This window comes from Chiloscyllium punctatum, chromosome 21, assembly GCF_047496795.1.
Source record: "Chiloscyllium punctatum isolate Juve2018m chromosome 21, sChiPun1.3, whole genome shotgun sequence".
NCBI classification, from domain to species: domain Eukaryota; kingdom Metazoa; phylum Chordata; class Chondrichthyes; order Orectolobiformes; family Hemiscylliidae; genus Chiloscyllium; species Chiloscyllium punctatum.
In genome coordinates, this window is record NC_092759.1 from 9325392 (window position 1) to 9345120 (window position 19729).

Below are 19729 nucleotides of genomic sequence, written 5' to 3' on the forward strand. Positions count from 1 at the left end.
GACCCCATCCTGCCACTGTGAACCCATCCTGCTACAGTGACCCCATCCCGTTACAGTGACCCCATTCTGTCACAGTGACCCCATCCTGACACAGTGACACCATTCTGTCAGAGTGACCCCATCCTGTCACAGTGACCCCATCCCGTCACAGTGACCCCATTCTGTCACAGTGACCTCATTCTGTCAGAGTGACCCCATCCAGTCACAGTGACCCCATCTGTCAGAGTGACCCCATCCTGACGCAGTGACCCCATTCTGTCATAGTGACCCCATCCTGTCACATTGAGCCACATCCTGTCACAATGACCCCATCCTGTGACAGTGACCCCATTCTGTCATAGTGACCCCATCCTGTCACATTGAGCCACATCCTGTCACAATGACCCCATTCCTGTCACAGTGACCCCATCCTGCCACAGTGACCCCATCCCGTCACAGTGACCCCATTCTGTCACAGTGACCTCATTCTGTCAGATTGACCCCATCCTGACACACTGACCCCATTCTGTCAGAGTGACCCCATCCTGACACAGTGACCCCATTCTGTCATAGTGACCCCATCCTGTCACAGTGACCCCATTCTGTCATAGTGACCCCATCCTGTCACATTGAGCCACATCCTGTCACAATGACCCCATCCTGTGACAGTGACCCCATTCCTGTCACACTGACCCCATTCTGTCAGAGTGACCCCATCCTGACACATTGACCCCCATCCTGCCACAGTGACCCCATCCTGTCACATTGAGCCACATCCTGTCACAATGACCCCATCCTGCTACAGTGACCCCATTCCTGTCACAGTGACCCCATTCTTACGCAGTGACCCCATCCAGCCACAGTGTCCCCATTCTGTCAGTGATCCTATCCTGCGACGGTGACCCCATCCTGCCAAAGTGACCCCATTCCTGTCACATTGACCTCATCCTGCTACAGTCACCCCATCCTACTATTGTGACCCCATCCTGTCACAGTGACACCATCCTGTCAAAGAGACCCCATCCTGCCAAAGTGACCCCATCCCGTCACAGTGACCCCATCCTGACACAGTGACCCCATTCTGTCACAGTGACCCCATCCTGTCACATTGAGCCCCATCCTGTCACAGTGACACCATCCTGTCAAAGAGACCCCATCCTGCTACAGTGACACCATCCTGTCAAAGAGATCCCATCCTGCTACAGTGACCCCCATTCCTGTCACATTGACCTCATCCTGCTACAGTCACCCCATCCTACTATTGTGACCCCATCCTGTCACAGTGACACCATCCTGTCAAAGAGACCCCATCCTGCCAAAGTGACCCCATCCCGTCACAGTGACCCCATCCTGACACAGTGACCCCATTCTGTCACAGTGACCCCATCCTGTCACATTGAGCCCCATTCTGTCACAGTGACCCCATCCTGTTACAGTGACCCCATCCTGTCACAATGACCCCATCCTGTCACAGTGACCCCATCCTGACACAGTGACCTCATCCTGCCGCAGTGACACCATCCTGTCACAGTGACCCCATCCTGTTACAGTGACCCCATCCTGTCACAATGACCCCACCCTGTCACAGTGACCCCATCCTGACACAGTGACCTCATACTGCCACAGTGACCCCATCCTGCCACAGTAACCCCATCCTGTCACAGTGACCCCATCCTGTCACATTGACCCCCATCCTGTTACAGTGACCCCATCCTGCCACAGTGACCCCATCCTGACACAGTGACCCCATCCTGTCACAGTGACCCCATTCTGTCACAGTGACCCCCATCCTGCCAAAGTGACCCCATCCCGTCACAGTGACCCCATCCTGACACAGTGACCCCATTCTGTCACAGTGACCCCATCCTGTCACGTTGAGCCCCATTCTGTCACAGTGACCCCATCCTGCCACATTGACCCCATCCTGTCACAGTGACCCCATTCTGTCACATTGACCCCATACTGCCACATTGAGCCCCATAGTGTCACAGTCACCCCATCCTCCATCAGTGACCCCATCCTGCTTCAGTGACCCCATCCTGCGACAGTGACCCCATCCTGTCACAGTGACCCCATCCTGCGACAGTGACCCCATCCTGCCACTGTGAACCCATCCTGCTACAGTGACCCCATCCCGTTACAGTGACCCCATTCTGTCACAGTGACCCCATCCTGACACAGTGACACCATTCTGTCAGAGTGACCCCATCCTGTCACAGTGACCCCATCCCGTCACAGTGACACCATTCTGTCAGAGTGACCCCATCCAGTCACAGTGACCCCATTCTGTCAGAGTGACCCCATCCTGACGCAGTGACCCCATTCTGTCATAGTGACCCCATCCTGTCACATTGAGCCACATCCTGTCACAATGACCCCATCCTGTGACAGTGACCCCATTCCTGTCACAGTGACCCCATCCTGCCACAGTGACCCCATCCCGTCACAGTGACCCCATTCTGTCACAGTGACCTCATTCTGTCAGAGTGACCCCATCCTGACACAGTGACCCCATTCTGTCAGAGTGACCCCATCCTGACACATTGACCCCCATCCTGCCACAGTGACCCCATCCTGTCACATTGAGCCACATCCTGTCACAATGACCCCATCCTGCTACAGTGACCCCATTCCTGTCACAGTGACCCCATTCTTACGCAGTGACCCCATCCAGCCACAGTGTCCCCATTCTGTCAGTGATCCTATCCTGCTATGGTAACCCCATCCTGCCAAAGTGACCCCATTCCTGTCACATTGACCTCATCCTGCTACAGTCACCCCATCCTACTATTGTGACCCCATCCTGTCACAGTGACACCATCCTGTCAAAGAGACCCCATCCTGTTACAGTGACCCCATCCTGTCACAGTGACCCCATCCTGTTACAGTGACCCCATCCTGTCACAGTGACCCCATCCTGTTACAGTGACCCCATCCTGTCACAGTGACCCCATCCTGTCACAGTGACCCCATCCTGTCAAAGAGACCCCATCCTGTTACAGTGACCCCATCCTGCTACAGTGACCCCATCCTGTCACAGTGACCCCATCCTGACACAGTGACCCCATCCTGTCACAGTGACCCCAACCTGTCAAAGAGACCCCATCCTGCCACATTGACCCCCATCCTGTTACAGTGACCCCATCCTGTCACAATGACCCCATCCTGTCACAGTGACCCCATCCTGACACAGTGACCCCATCCTGTCACAGTGACCCCATCCTGACACAGTGACCCCATCCTATCACAGTGACCACATCCTGTCACAGTGACCCCATCCTGCTACAGTGACCCCATCCTGACACAGTGACCCCATTCTGTCACAGTGACCCCATCCTGACACAGTGACCCCATTCTGTCACAGTGACCCCATCCTGCCACAGTGAGCCCATCCTGCTACAGTGACCCCATCCTGTCACAGTGACCCCATCCTGCCACAGTGACCCCATCCTGACACAGTGACCCCATCCTGTCACAGTGACCCCATTCTGTCACAGTGACCCCATCCTGTCACAGTGACCCCATTCTGTCACAGTGACCCCATCCTGTCACAGTGACCCCATTCTATCACAGTGACCCCATCCTGTCACAGTGACCCCATCCTGTCACAGTGACCCCATCCTGTCACATTGACCCCGTACTGCCACATTGAGCCCCATAGTGTCACAGTCACCCCATCCTCCATCAGTGACCCCATCCTGCTTCAGTGACCCCATCCTGCTACAGTGACCCCATCCTGCTACAGTGACCCCATCCCGTTACAGTGACCCCATTCTGTCAGAGTGACCCCATCCTGTCACAGTGACCCCATCCCGTCACAGTGACCCCATTCTGTCACAGTGACCCCATTCTGTCAGAGTGACCCCATTCTGTCAGAGTGACCCCATCCTGCCACAGTGACCCCATCCTGTCACATTGAGCCACATCCTGTCACAATGACCCCATCCTGTGACAGTGACCCCATTCCTGTCACAGTGACCCCATCCAGTCACAGTGACCCCATTCTGTCAGAGTGACCCCATCCTGTGACAGTGACCCCATTCCTGTCACAGTGACCTCATTCTGTCAGATTGACCCCATCCTGACACACTGACCCCATTCTGTCAGAGTGACCCCATCCTGACACAGTGACCCCATTCTGTCAGAGTGACCCCATCCTGACACAGTGACCCCATTCTGTCATAGTGACCCCATCCTGACACATTGAGCCACATCCTGTCACAATGACCCCATCCTGTGACAGTGACCCCATTCCTGACACAGTGACCCCATTCTGTCAGAGTGACCCCATCCTGACACATTGACCCCCATCCTGCCACAGTGACCCCATCCTGTCACATTGAGCCACATCCTGTCACAATGACCCCATCCTGCTACAGTGACCCCATTCCTGTCACAGTGACCCCATTCTTACGCAGTGACCCCATCCAGCCACAGTGTCCCCATTCTGTCAGTGATCCTATCCTGCTACGGTGACCCCATCCTGCCAAAGTGACCCCATTCCTGTCACATTGACCTCATCCTGCTACAGTCACCCCATCCTACTATTGTGACCCCATTCTGTCACAGTAACACCATCCTGTCAAAGAGACCCCATCCTGTCACAGTGACCCCATCCTGTCACAGTGACCCCATCCTGACACAGTGACCCCATCCCGTTACAGTGACCCCATCCTGTCACAGTGACCCCATCCTGTCACAGTGACCCCATCCTGACACAGTGACCCCATCCCGTTACAGTGACCCCATTCTGTCACAGTGACCCCATCCTGTCACAGTGACCCCATCCCGTTACAGTGACCCCATCCCGTTACAGTGACCCCATCCTGACACAGTGACCCCATCCTGTCACAGTGACCCCATCCTGTTACAGTGACCCCATCCTGTCATAGAGACCCCATCCTGTTACAGTGACCCCATCCCGTCACAGTGACCCCATCCCGTCACAGTGACCCCATCCTGTTACAGTGACCCCATCCTGTTACAGTGACCCCATCCCGTCACAGTGACCCCATCCTGCTACAGTGACCCCATCCTGTCACAGTGACCCCATCCTGTCACATTGACCCCATACTGCCACATTGAGCCCCATAGTGTCACAGTGACCCCATCCTGTTACAGTGACCCCATCCTGTCATAGAGACCCCATCCTGTTACAGTGACCCCATCCCGTCACAGTGACCCCATCCCGTCACAGTGACCCCATCCTGTTACAGTGACCCCATCCTGTTACAGTGACCCCATCCCGTCACAGTGACCCCATCCTGCTACAGTGACCCCATCCTGTCACAGTGACCCCATCCTGTCACATTGACCCCATACTGCCACATTGAGCCCCATAGTGTTACAGTGACCCCATCCTCCATCAGTGACCCCATCCTGCGACAGTGACTCCATCCTGCTACAGTAACCCCATCCAGCCACAGTGACCCCATTCTGTCACAGTGACCCCATCCTGCTACAGTGACGCCATCCTGCCTCAGTGACCCCATTCTGTCACAGTGACCTCATTCTGCCTCAGTGACCCCATCCCGTCACAGTGCCCCCATTCTGTCAGTGACCCCCATCCTGTTAAAGTGACCCCACCCAGTCAGAGAAACACCATCCTGTCACAGTGACCCAATTCTGTCACAGTGACCCCCATCCTGTTAAAGTGACCCCATCCAGTCAGAGAAACACCATCCTGTCACAGTGACCCCATTCTGTCAGAGTGACCCCATCCTGTCACATTGACCCCCATCCTGTCACATTGACCCCCATCCTGCCACACTGACCCCATCCTGTCACATTGAGCCCCATCTTGTCACAATGACCCCATCCTGTGACAGTGACCCCATCCTGTCACAGTGACCCCATCCTGCCACATTGACCCCCATCCTGCTACAGGGACCCCATCCTGTCACAGTGACCCCATCCTGTCACAGTGACCCCATCCTGACACAGTGACCCCATCCTGTCACAGTGACCCCATCCTGACACAGTGACCCCATCCTGTCACAGTGACCCCATCCTGACACAGTGACCCCATCCTGTCACAGTGACCCCATCCTGACACAGTGACCCCATTCTGTCACAGTGACCCCATCCTGTCACAGTGACCCCATCCTGACACAGTGACCCCATCCTGTCACAGTGACCCCAACCTGTCAAAGAGACCCCATCCTGCCACATTGACCCCCATCCTGTTACAGTGACCCCATCCTGTCACAATGACCCCATCCTGTCACAGTGACCCCATCCTGACACAGTGACCCCATCCTGTCACAGTGACCCCATCCTGACACAGTGACCCCATCCTATCACAGTGACCACATCCTGTCACAGTGACCCCATCCTGCTACAGTGACCCCATCCTGACACAGTGACCCCATTCTGTCACAGTGACCCCATCCTGACACAGTGACCCCATTCTGTCACAGTGACCCCATCCTGCCACAGTGAGCCCATCCTGCTACAGTGACCCCATCCTGTCACAGTGACCCCATCCTGCCACAGTGACCCCATCCTGACACAGTGACCCCATCCTGTCACAGTGACCCCATTCTGTCACAGTGACCCCATCCTGTCACAGTGACCCCATTCTGTCACAGTGACCCCATCCTGTCACAGTGACCCCATTCTATCACAGTGACCCCATCCTGTCACAGTGACCCCATCCTGTCACAGTGACCCCATCCTGTCACATTGACCCCGTACTGCCACATTGAGCCCCATAGTGTCACAGTCACCCCATCCTCCATCAGTGACCCCATCCTGCTTCAGTGACCCCATCCTGCTACAGTGACCCCATCCTGCTACAGTGACCCCATCCCGTTACAGTGACCCCATTCTGTCAGAGTGACCCCATCCTGTCACAGTGACCCCATCCCGTCACAGTGACCCCATTCTGTCACAGTGACCCCATCCTGCCACATTGACCCCCATCCTGCTACAGGGACCCCATCCTGTCACAGTGACCCCATCCTGTCACAGTGACCCCATCCTGACACAGTGACCCCATCCTGTCACAGTGACCCCATCCTGACACAGTGACCCCATCCTGTCACAGTGACCCCATCCTGACACAGTGACCCCATCCTGTCACAGTGACCCCATCCTGACACAGTGACCCCATTCTGTCACAGTGACCCCATCCTGACACAGTGACCCCATCCTGACACAGTGACCCCATTCTGTCACAGTGACCCCATCCTGACACAGTGACCCCATTCTGTCACAGTGACCCCATCCTGACACAGTGACCCCATCCTGTCACAGTGACCCCATCCTGACACAGTGACCCCATTCTGTCACAGTGACCCCATCCTGACACAGTGACCCCATCCTGACACAGTGACCCCATTCTGTCACAGTGACCCCATCCTGACACAGTGACCCCATCCTGTCACAGTGACCCCATCCTGACACAGTGACCCCATTCTGTCACAGTGACCCCATCCTGACACAGTGACCCCATTCTATCACATTGACCCCATCCTGTCACATTGACCCCGTACTGCCACATTGAGCCCCATAGTGTCACAGTGACCCCATCCTCCATCAGTGACCCCATCCTGCTTCAGTGACCCCATCCCATTACAGTGACCCCATTCTATCACAGTGACCCCATCCTGTCACATTGACCCCATACTGCCACATTGAGCCCCATACTGTCACAGTGACCCCATCCTCCATCAGTGACCCCATCCTGCTTCAGTGACCCCATCCTGCCACTGTGAACCCATCCTGCTACAGTGACCCCATCCCGTTACAGTGACCCCATTCTGTCACAGTGACCCCATCCTGACACAGTGACACCATTCTGTCAGAGTGACCCCATCCTGTCACAGTGACCCCATTCTGTCACAGTGACCTCATTCTGTCAGAGTGACCCCATCCTGACGCAGTGACCCCATTCTGTCATAGTGACCCCATCCTGTCACATTGAGCCACATCCTGTCACAATGACCCCATCCTGTGACAGTGACCCCATTCCTGTCACAGTGACTCCATCCTGCCACAGTGACCCCATCCCGTCACAGTGACCCCATTCTGTCACAGTGACCTCATTCTGTCAGATTGACCCCATCCTGACACACTGACCCCATTCTGTCAGAGTGACCCCATCCTGACACAGTGACCCCATTCTGTCATAGTGACCCCATCCTGTCACATTGAGCCACATCCTGTCACAATGACCCCATCCTGTGACAGTGACCCCATTCCTGACACACTGACCCCATTCTGTCAGAGTGACCCCATCCTGACACAGTGACCCCATCCTGCCACACTGACCCTATCCTGTCACATTGAGCCACATCCTGTCACAATGACCCCATCCTGTGACAGTGACCCCATTCTGTCATAGTGACCCCATACTGTCACATTGAGCCACATCCTGTCACAATGACCCCATCCTGTGACAGTGACCCCATTCCTGACACAGTGCCCCCATTCTGTCAGAGTGACCCCATCCTGACACATTGACCCCCATCCTGCCACAGTGACCCCATCCTGTCACATTGAGCCACATCCTGTCACAATGACCCCATCCTGTGACAGTGACCCCATTCCTGACACACTGACCCCATTCTGTCAGAGTGACCCCATCCTGACACATTGACCCCCATCCTGCCACAGTGACCCCATCCTGTCACATTGAGCCACATCCTGTCACAATGACCCCATCCTGTGACAGTGACCCCATTCTTACGCAGTGACCCCATCCAGCCACAGTGTCCCCATTCTGTCAGTGACCCTATCCTGCTACGGTGACCCCATCCTGCCAAAGTGACCCCATTCCTGTCACATTGACCTCATCCTGCTACAGTCACCCCATCCTGTCACAGTGACCCCATCCTGTCACAGTGACCCCATCCTGTCAAAGAGACCCCATCCTGTCACAGTGACACCATCCTGTCACAGTGACACCATCCTGTCACAGTGACCCCATCCTGTCACAGTGACCCCCATCCTGTCACAGTGACCCCATCCCATCACAGTGACCCCCATCCTGTCACAGTGACCCCATCCCATCACAGTGACCCCCATCCTGTCACAGTGACCCCATCCCGTCACAGTGACCCCATCCCGTCACAGTGACCCCATCCTGTCACAGTGACCCCATCCTGTCAAAGAGACCCCATCCTGTCACAGTGACACCATCCTGTCACAGTGACCCCATCCTGTCACAGTGACCCCCATCCTGTCACAGTGACCCCATCCCATCACAGTGACCCCCATCCTGTCACAGTGACCCCATCCCATCACAGTGACCCCCATCCTGTCACAGTGACCCCATCCTGTCACAGTGACCCCATCCTGTCACAGTAATCCCATCCTGTCACAGTGACCCCATCCCGTCACAGTGACCCCATCCCGTCACAGTGACCCCATCCTGTCACAGTGACCCCATCCTGTCACAGTGACCCCATCCTGCCACAATGACCCCATCCTGTCACAGTGACCCCATCCTGTCACAGTGACCCCATCCTGTCACAGTGACCCCCATCCTGTCACAGTGACCCCATCCTGTCACAGTGACCCCCATCCTGTCACAGTGACCCCATCCTGCCACAGTGACCCCCATCCTGTCACAGTGACCCCATTCCTGCCACAGTGACCCCATCCTGTGACAGTGACCCCATTCCTGTCACAGTGACCCCATTCTGTCAGTGATCCCATCCTGCTACGGTGACCCCATCCTGTCACAGTGACCCCATCCTGCCACAGTGACCCCCATCCTGTCACAGTGACCCCATTCCTGCCACAGTGACCCCATCCTGTGACAGTGACCCCATTCCTGTCACAGTGACCCCATTCTGTCAGTGATCCCATCCTGCTACGGTGACCCCATCCTGCTTCAGTGGCCACATCCTGTCACAGTGACCCCATCCAGTCACAATTACCCCATCCTGTCACAGTGACCCCCATCCATCTGTAGTGACCAGCAATGCCAACCACTGAGCATCTGTGCTGCCCTAGACGTAAACCTTGTGTCCTGCAGCTAGAGTGAAAGATCAACTCTAATATATGACGGGTCTGTTCACAAGCCTGATCACAGTGGGGGAGAAGCTGTTCTTAAATCTTGTTTTCAAACTTTTGTACCTGCTGCCTGATGGAAGAGGGTGGGAGAGATAACCGGGATGGGAGGGGTCTTTGATAACGTCGGCTGCTTTCCTGAGGCAGCGGGAAACGTAGACGGAGTCAGTGGATGGAAGGCTTACCTGGTGGATTGGACCGTGTTCACAACTCCAATTTCTTGCAGTCTTGAACAGAGCAGATGCCGTACCAAGTTGTGTTACACCTGGATAAAATGCTTTCTATGGTGCATCGATAAAAATTGCTAAGGGTCGTTGTGGACATGCCGAATTTATTTCGTCCTCTGTTGAAGTAGAAGCTTCCTTGACTGGACCAGGATAGTTCGTTCGGGATATTTACTCCTGGAACTTGAAGCGCTCAACCACCTCCACCTCAGCATTATTGATACTGACAGTAACATGTCTTCCACTCTGCTGTGTGATTGATACCACGGCTTTAAGAGGTGTAATTTGTGCATTTTTTAAAAATGAAGAGCGATTGAGACAGAAGTGCAGAGAAGCCAGCTTCTAAATCAATAATGTAAACAGCTTGTGAGGCCTTGAATTTTTTTTTTAAAACGTTGGAACAATAGAAGCAGCCTGAATGGGTGGGGCCAAGCTCCCCCATGTTTAGTTTTAGCTTTTTGCAGCTGCTGGGATCTTGAAGCTGGATGTGGAAGCTCTTATTCCTCTCACAGTTACAGTTTTGTTGGAGTTATGGTGTTGAAGGTGGAGGTGAAGTCTACAAATCAAAATCGGATATAGCTCTCCTTGTTACCCAGGCGTTCCAGGGGTATGTGTAGAGCCAGGGAGATGGTGTCTGCTGTTTCTCTTCCTGCAGCTAGAATTGTATGTGAGACAATCCATTTTTACTGATGTTGCCTTTGCTGAGGGTGTGTTTATGGGATGCTGCTATATTAGAACAGTTAATTAGCAGTAATTTATCTATATAATTTTGTTAAATATAGAGTTATAGTTAAGCCAATTCTTTTGTTTTGTTTCCATTTTGTCTGTATTTTAACTGTATTGTAAAAATGAAGTGTGTTTGCTTTAAAGTGAAGTAATTTGACCGATCGAGTCGCACCTGGAACACAATGCTTTACATTTTCCTTTAAAATAAGAAAAGAATTAGGGCCTAGGCTCCTTTCTTCATCAGTTTTGAGCTGGTCCCGAACAGCTTCCTGAAGTCAGTGACCCCCAGCTCCTTCATTTTGCTGACATTGAAGGGGAGGTTATTGCCTTTACACGGTGACACTAAGCTGTCGATCTCTTCCCTGTACTTTGTCTCATCATTGTTTGAGATTTGACCCATGATGGTGGGGTCGTGAGCAGATTTGTGAATGGAGTTAGAGCTGAATTTGGCCACACAGTGGTGAGTGTGTAAAGGAGCTGGGTACACAGTGTTGAGGATTAATGTGGAGGAGTTGTTGTTGCCTCGTCTCACTGAGTGCGGTTTATGGGTCAGGAAATCGAGGATCCAGTTGCAGAGCGGGGAGCAGGGTCTCAGGTCTCCAAGTTTGGAGATGGGTTTTGTTGGAATTATGGTATTGGAGGTGGAGCTAAAGTCTACAAATCGAAATTGGATATAGCTCTCCTTGTTACGCAGATGGTCCAGGGGTATGTGTAGGGCCAGGGAGATGGTCTCTGCTGGGGACATATTGCAATGGTAGGTGTATTATGGTGGATCCAGGTAACCACGGCTGGAGTTGGTGTGTGCCATTACTGACCTCTGGAAGCAGTTCATAACGATGGATGTCAGAGGCAGGCACATTGCCTGACCTTTCTTTGGCACCGAGATGACAGTGGTCTCCTGGAAGTCGGTGCAACCTCACCTCATCGTACAGAGAGGTTAACGGTCCCTGCAAATACTCACGCTAGCTGGTCCGCGCAGGATCTGAGTGCACAGCCAGGGATGTCAACCAGGCCGGTCTCTGTCTGGGATGGGGTTCACTCTCAGGAAGGCCGATCTGATGTCTGTGGCAGTGACTGGGGAGGGGGTGGGGGGGTAACAGGTCCACCTGGAAGGGGACAGCATTTTGCTGAGCTTCTGTTCCAAACAAACCTGGAATGGATTGAGTTGGGGAGGGATGCCCTTTCTGCTCAACTTCAGTTTGTAGCCTGTTATATCATGTCAGCCTTGCCACACTTGACAGGTTTTGTGTGGTCAGCCTGGGACTCTCGCTCAGTCTGGTATTGTCCCTCGGCGTCCCTGGTGGCTTTGTGCAGACCATACCTCGACTTCCTGTACAGGTCAGGGTCCCCTGGCTTGAATGTCTCAGACCTGGACTTCAGTAAGGTGTGGATCTTCCAGTATATCTGTGGTTTCTAGTTGGGAACACTCGGATTAATGTTTTTTAGCAAGCGGTCTTACTAATGAATTGTAGTGGTATACTCTTTTAGGTTAGTCACTGAATTCTTGAATATGGACCAAGAGTGTGGTGCTGGAAAAGCACAGTGGGTCAGACAGAAGCAGGAGAATCGACGTTTCGGGCATAAGCCCTTCATTAAGCAGTCATGTCAGCTACAGCCTGGGCTGGAGAGTTTGAGTAATAAAAAGAGATTGGACAGGCTGGGGTTGCTTTCCTTAGAGCAGAAGAGATTGAGAGGGAACATGATTGAGATGGATGAAATTATGGGGGGCATTGGTCAGAGAGCCAGGAAGAAACGTTTCCTCTTGATGGAGGGACCAGTGACCACCAGTTGGAGATTGCTATCAGAAGGATGTTGTGAAACTTAAAAGGGTTCAGAAAGGATTTACAAGGATGTTGCCAGGGTTGGAGGGTTTGAGCTACAGGGAGAGGCTGAATAGGCTTGGGCTGTTTTCCCTGGAGCGTCGGAGGCTGAGGGGTGACCTTATAGTGGTTTATAAAATTATGAGGGGGATGGATAGGATAAATAGACAAGGTCTTTTCCCTGGGGTCGGGGAGTCCAGAATTAGAGGGCATAGGTTTAGGATGAGAGGGGAAAGATATAAAAGAGACCTAAGGGGTAACTTTTTCATGCAGAGGGTGGTACGTGTATGGAATGAGCTGCCAGAGGAAGTGGTGGAGGCTGGTACAATTACAACATTTAAGAGGCATTTGGATGGGTATATGAATAGGAAGGGTTTGGAGGGATATGGGCCGGGTGCTGGCAGGTGGGACTAGATTGGGTTGGGATATCTGGTCAGGATGGATGGGTTGGACCGAAGGGTCTGTTTCCATGCTGTACATCTCTATGACTCTATGACTAATTAAGGTCAGGGGCAGAAGGGTTAGAGGCAACATGAGGAAGAACATTTCACACACTGCCTGTTGTTAACAGTTGTTAACAGTTCAGTTAACAATGAATCTTTGATAACATTGAGGATGTATTCAGATATACACTTGCGATGTCAAGGCAGACAGGCCTGTGGGCCAAGGGCTAGAAACTGGAGAGAAAACCAAAGTTCCATGTACGCTGGAAATCAGGAACAAAAAACTGAAACTGCTGGGAAAGCTCAGCAGGTCTGGCAGCATCTGTGGAGAGAAAGCAGTGTTAACGTTTTGGGTCACTGGATTTGAATCGCTGACTCTGCCTTCTCTCCACAGATGCTGCCAGACCTGCCGAGTTTTCAGGCATTTCTCCTTCTGATGCCAGAAAGTGGGGTTAGCATGGTTAGTCGGGTTAGCATGGTTAGTCGGGTTAGCATGGTTAGTCAGGTTAGCATGGTTAGTCGGGTTAGCATGGTTAGTCGGCTGTTTTTGACTGGTGTGGACGTGATGGCCTGAAGGGTCTTTTTATAATATTGCTGACATCTATGGCTCCAAGGGGAGAGATGGGTCGAAGGGTCTGGGGCAAAACCAGGAAGCAGGAGCAGCCGTGACAATAGGAAATGGCAGAGGAGGGGCTGAATGGCCCACTCCTGTTCCTGTTTTCTTCATTTCGAAAGATTGAAGGGGAAAGAAGGATGAACGTACGAGGGAGAAAAGAAGACAAGGACGTGCTTCCAGGGAGAAATGCTGTTGGAGGAATTTCATAAAAGGGCAGAAAGTCCAGCAATGGATAGATGGGCCAAATGACCTGGCGCTGTGCTGGAAATATCTTGTAGCAGGGGTTTGGGTGTTCCGCTAGGGGGCCATTGCACAGTTTACTTTGCTGGTGGTATAGGTTAGACTACAGGGCAAGTTGCCTTGGCAATATCCCCATTGTAGACAAAGTGAGGGCTGCAGATGCTGGAGATCAGAGCTGAAAATGTGTTGCTGGAAAAGCGCAGCAGGTCAGGCAGCGTCCAAGGAGCAGGGGAATCGACGTTTCGGGCATGAGCCCTTCTTCAGGGGAATATCCCCATTGTGCCCAGCTTTATTGCTATCACCAGGAACTCACAACCAGAACAGAAATGAGGAACCTCAAGCCGTTTGGTCGGCGCGGTAACAGGTTGGAGTAGTGGTTTCTTGCTGTGGGAAGGTGATGCTGTCAGTACTGACTGTGGAACGCACAGTTCACGGACGCATTGAAGAGGGGAGTACTCTCTTTCTGACCTGGATGGTAGGCCATGGGTGTGCTGGGGGCTCCAGGCAATGTTATGAGGTGCGGTCAACATTACGAGAGGGGGCAGAATGGAATGGGAAAGAGGAGGAAATAAACCAGGAGAAACACCCCGAAGTGATGGCATCCAGTTTCCTCAGGTGATGGCTTGTACCTACCCAAGACTCTTTTTGACCGTATCTATATGAACAAACATTGCATTTTTATTTATTGATTCACAGATGTCACTGGCTGGGTCGGCTTTGATTGCCATGCCGCTGCCTAACAGCGCCAGAGACCCGGGTTCAATTCCCGCCTCAGGCGACTGACTGTGTGGAGTTTGCACATTCTCCCCGTGTCTGCGTGGGTTTCCTCCGGGTGCTCCGGTTTCCTCCCACAGTCCAAAGACGTGCAGATTAGGGTGGATTGGCCATGCTAAATTGCCCGTAGTGTTAGGTGAAGGGGTAAATGTAGGGGAAAGGGTCTGGGTGGGTTGCGCTTTGGCGGGTCGGTTTGGACTTGGGCCGAAGGGCCTGTTTCACACTGTAAGTAACCTAATCTAATCTACCCCGATTTAGCCACATTTCTGTGGATCTGGTGTCACATATCAGTCAGATCGGGTAAGGACGGCAGATTTCCGTCCCGAAAGGACATGAGCAAACCAGTTGGGTTTTTGTTTATGACAGTTGACATGCTCACTAGCTTTAAACTCCAGATTTTCTTTTTATTGAACTCAAACTTTGCTTTCTGCCATGCTGGGATTCAAACCCATCTCCCAGAGCATTAACCTCTGGATTACTTCGAGGAGAAAGTGAGGACTGCAGATGCTGGAGACCAGAGCTGAAAAATGTGTTGCTGGAAAAGCGCAGCAGGTCAGGCAGCATCCAAGGCGAAGAAGAAGGGCTTATGCCCGGAACGTCGATTTTCCTGCTCCTCGGATGCTGCCTGACCTTGCTGCGCTTTTCCAGCACCACATTTTTCAGCTCTGGTCTCCAGCATCTGCAGCCCTCACTTTCCCCTAGTTGCCCCAGCTCCTTGTCGGTTTGTTGTGGGAAATCTATTGTTTCTGTATCATGGACACCGTTCCAGCTCCCCCACCCCAAACCCGTTGAGGATTGATTTAAAAAGCAGGAGGACCGACCTGTCTTTGTGAACCATTCATGGGATCTCACTGTGTACCAACAGTGCCATGCTATCTGCCATAGTGAAGGCTGCAGCAGGTTTGAAAGGTCTGTTCCTTTACCTATTTTCTGAGTGATCCTTCCAAGACCATAAGGTATAGGAGCAGATTTAGGCTATTCGGCCCATTGGAACTCCTTCATCAATCAATCAGGGTTGATATGTTTTTCAACCCCATTACAGAGCCAGAGTTCTCTTGCCTGCTCCTTGTAAGCCTTGTTCCCATTATTAATCAAGAGCCTATCTATCGCTGTCTGAAATACACTCAATAACCTGCCTGCACACAGCTCTAAGGCAATGAATTCCACAGATTAACCACACTCTGGCTGGAGAAATCCCTCATCTCAGTTGGAAAGGGCTGTCTCTCTTCTCTCTGAGGTCTTGCCCTCAGCTCCTGGTCTCTCCTACTAAGCGGAAACGTCTTCTCCAAATCCACTCTGTCCAGGCCTCTCAGTGTTCTGTAAGTTCCAATCAGTTCCTTGTTAATCCTTCTAAACTCCGCCATGTACAGACCCAGAGTCCTCAGCCACACCTCGTATGACAAGCCCTGGATCCCTAAGGTCATTCTTGTAAAACCTCCTCCTCTTCCAAAGCTTGCACATCCATCCTTAGATACAGGGCCCAAAACCATTCACAGTATTCAAAATGGGGACTGACCAGAGCCTGGTACATCCTCAGCAGTACATCTCTGCTCTTGTATTTTAGCCCTCTTGAAATGACTGCAAACATTGCTTTTAGCTTGGCCTCAAATAGGTTGTTTCAACAACAATGGGTTGCTTTTCAAGGATGAGCCACAGTGCTACACAGATACCCAGGTCTTTATTGAGTATATTTGAGTCAGCAATGAGTCATAGCACCCTTGGGTTTGTAGAAATGTCCCAGAGGTGGTGAACTGGAATATGGGCTGGTTTGTAGGGCAATGGAGATACAGACTGTTGCTAGTAGGGTGGGGGGAAGCTGGGGAATGGGGCTGAATTGGACAGTGCTTAATCAGAACTGAGATCAGACTTGAAGGGCTGAATGGCCACCTTCTATAAGACCTTCTGACTTGAACCTTGTGACTGGCGGCCACACTGCATTAATGCCCATGTTCAAAGCTCTGATTCCAGCGCTGCCATGGTAGGAGTTAATCCTTGGGAAGCCATTAGATCTCAGGGGTCATCCATGTGAAAGGAGCTATCGTACATTCACATCCTGTTCACTTCTCAAACCGGGCTCCGGTGAGTCGGAATCCACTCACTTTCCCACGCGTCTGGGTCACTCGCCCCGCCTGGCTTTTGGATCCAACAGACCTTGGCTGAAGATTGGGCTGAAGAGAGCCATGATTAAGAAATGGTTTGTGCACTCGGTTCCACGGAGGTCTGATTTGCTTTCTCTCTTCTGCAGAATCCTTCCAAGATCCCAGCCCAGAGAGCTGCAAGTTGCTAGCCTCCCAAGGATTGTTCCCCAGGAATTGCAATGCCACTAGAGAGTAACCAGCACCTGGACTGTTTGACGTTGTTGAGCAGACTGCCTCTGTAGTGTCTTGTGATGTGTCCCATAAACCTTGTGACTGGACTGCCATTTTGAAATGTTTTACACTTATTTTGGGATTTTGATTTTGTAAACACTGAGAGTTGTTTGGTATATGGTGCTTTATGCTTTCTCAGTAGAGTTTAATAAACTGGAATTAAGGGTATTGGTAGCCTGCTACCTTGTTACTGGGTCATGCCCATTATGGAAACGCTCCTGTTGGACTAGGATCTTTGAAATCATCAACAGCACATCAATGACCTCATGACCACATGATTATTTACATGGATGGCTTGATCACTTATAGATTCTATACGATCACTAATGGGGTTGACATGGTCACTAATGGGGTCTACATGGTCACTTATGGGGTTGACCTGGTTACTAATGGGGTGGGCATGGTCACTAATGGGGTCTATCTGGTCACTAATGGGGTCTACCTGGTCACTAATGGGGTTGACATGGTCACTAATGGGGTCTACATGGTCACTAATGGGGTTGACCTGGTCACTAATGGGGTGGGCATGGTCACTAATGGGGTGGACATGGTCACTAATGGGGTCTACCTGGTCACTAATGGGGTTGACCTGGTCACTAATGGGGTTGACATGGTCACTAATGGAGTCTACCTGGTCACTAATGAGGTTGACATGGTCACTAATGGGGTCTACATGGTTATCAATATTTCAAATGTTTGCACTAGAGCATGTTTACCATATTTTCACAGTAGAGTCGACATGAGGGAAGGCATGATCAATAATAAGATTCAAGATTGTTATGGAGACAAGGAGAGGTCTGAAATGAAAGTTCTCAACTGGAGGATTTTAATAAGATCAGACATGATTTGGCCAGAGTGGACTGGGAGCAGACACTTTCAGGTCTCAGAACAGTGACATGCATTCGGGAAGGAAATATGGACAGTACAGAGCCAAGCATGTTTGAGTAAAGAACACAATAACCCAGAGAACCCTTATAGTGTGGAACTGGCCATTTGTCCCAATGAGTCCACACCAACTCTCCAAACAGCATCCCACCCAGATCCATTCCCCTGTAACACCATCATACCCCTAAACGCTATGGGTAATTTAGCAGGGCCAATGCACAGCTTAGGACTGTGGGAGGAAACCAGAGTCCCCCAGTGGAAACCCATACAGACACGGGGAGAATGTGCAAAGTTGACACAGACAGTCACCCGAGGTTGGAATCGAACCCGGGTCCCTAGTGCTGGGAGGCAGCAGTGCTAACCACTGAGCCACTGTCAAACCATGTGAACAAGGGAAATAACAGCATTGGATCAAAATAAACATGAGGCTTATGTCAGATATCAAGAGCTGAAAGCAGCAGAAATTCCTGCATAGGATAGAATGTGCAAAAGAAATTTAACAGAGATTCTAAGTGTTAAAAAGGGGAAATGAAAGGATACCGGTAAAATAAAGGAAAATCCGAAACTGTTTTCCAGGTCCATACAGTCACAGATTCATAGAGACATACATCATGGAAACAGACCCTTCGGTCCAACCCGTCCATGCTGACCAGATATCCCAAACCAAACTAGTCCCACCTGCCAGCACCCGGCCCATATCCCTCCAAACCCTTCCTGTTCATATCCCCATCCAAATGCCTCTTAAATGTTGTAATTGTATCAGCCTCCACCACTTCCTCTGGCAGCTCATTCCATACATGTACCACCCTCTGCGTGAAAAAGTTGTCCCTTAGGTCCCTTCTAAATGTTTCCCCTCTAGCTCTGGACTCACCCAACCCAGAGAAAAAAACTATATCTATTTCCCCTAATCATGATTTTATAATAAAGGGTAGCAAGGGAAAGGATGAAGAACAATTGCAGTAATTTGTTCATGGAGCGAGAGGATGTAGGTAAATGAATACTTTGTACTAGTGAGAGGGATGGTATGGGTATAAAATCAGGGAGAAGGTCTGTGATACAAGTTTAGAAATTAGCACAGGCTGAGAGGAGGCTGTGGGGAAATCCAGGAGACTTAAAATGAGATAAGTCACGATGGCCCAGATGAAGTGTATCGCAAGTTGTTTAGTGAGTCAGGGGAGGAAATAACAGGAGCTCTTACAAAAAGTTTCAGTTCCTCTTTGGCCACAAGAGACGTGCCGGAGGACTAGATGACAGTCAATATTGAGAAGGAGCAAGGGATGAACCAGGAAACTGCAGGCCACTCAGTCTAATTTCAATGGTGGCGAAACTTTTGGGAACAATTCTGAGGGACAAAATTAATCTGCACTTGGAGAGGCAGGGCTTTGTGAAAGGGAAGGTCATGTCTGACCAACTTGACTAAACTTTTAAAGAGCTGACCAGGTGTGTCGATGAGGTGTGTGAGTGTGTCATCTACCTGGACGTTTGATAAGATCCCGCATGGGAAGCAACGGGAAGAGCGTCCATGATCCAGGGAACCTTGGCCAATAGCATCCACAATTGACTTAGTGGCAGGAAGCAGAGGGTGAGGGTTGAGGGATGGTTTTGTGACTGCAGCTTTATCTTCAGTATTAAC

At 51.5% G+C, this 19729-nt stretch overlaps 1 protein-coding gene across 1 annotated transcript in view; it reads left to right on the forward strand.

Annotated features, from left to right (window-relative positions):
• LOC140492443 (protein phosphatase inhibitor 2-like) overlaps positions 1-17181 on the forward strand; it is a 102340-nt gene extending 85159 nt beyond the window's left edge. The window contains exon 6 of the mRNA XM_072591333.1: positions 17088-17181. Within this exon, the coding sequence (XP_072447434.1) occupies positions 17088-17089 (2 nt within the window). The 3' untranslated portion in view covers positions 17090-17181. The remainder of the gene's footprint in view (positions 1-17087) is intronic.
• The last annotated feature ends 2548 nt before the right edge of the window (positions 17182-19729 follow it).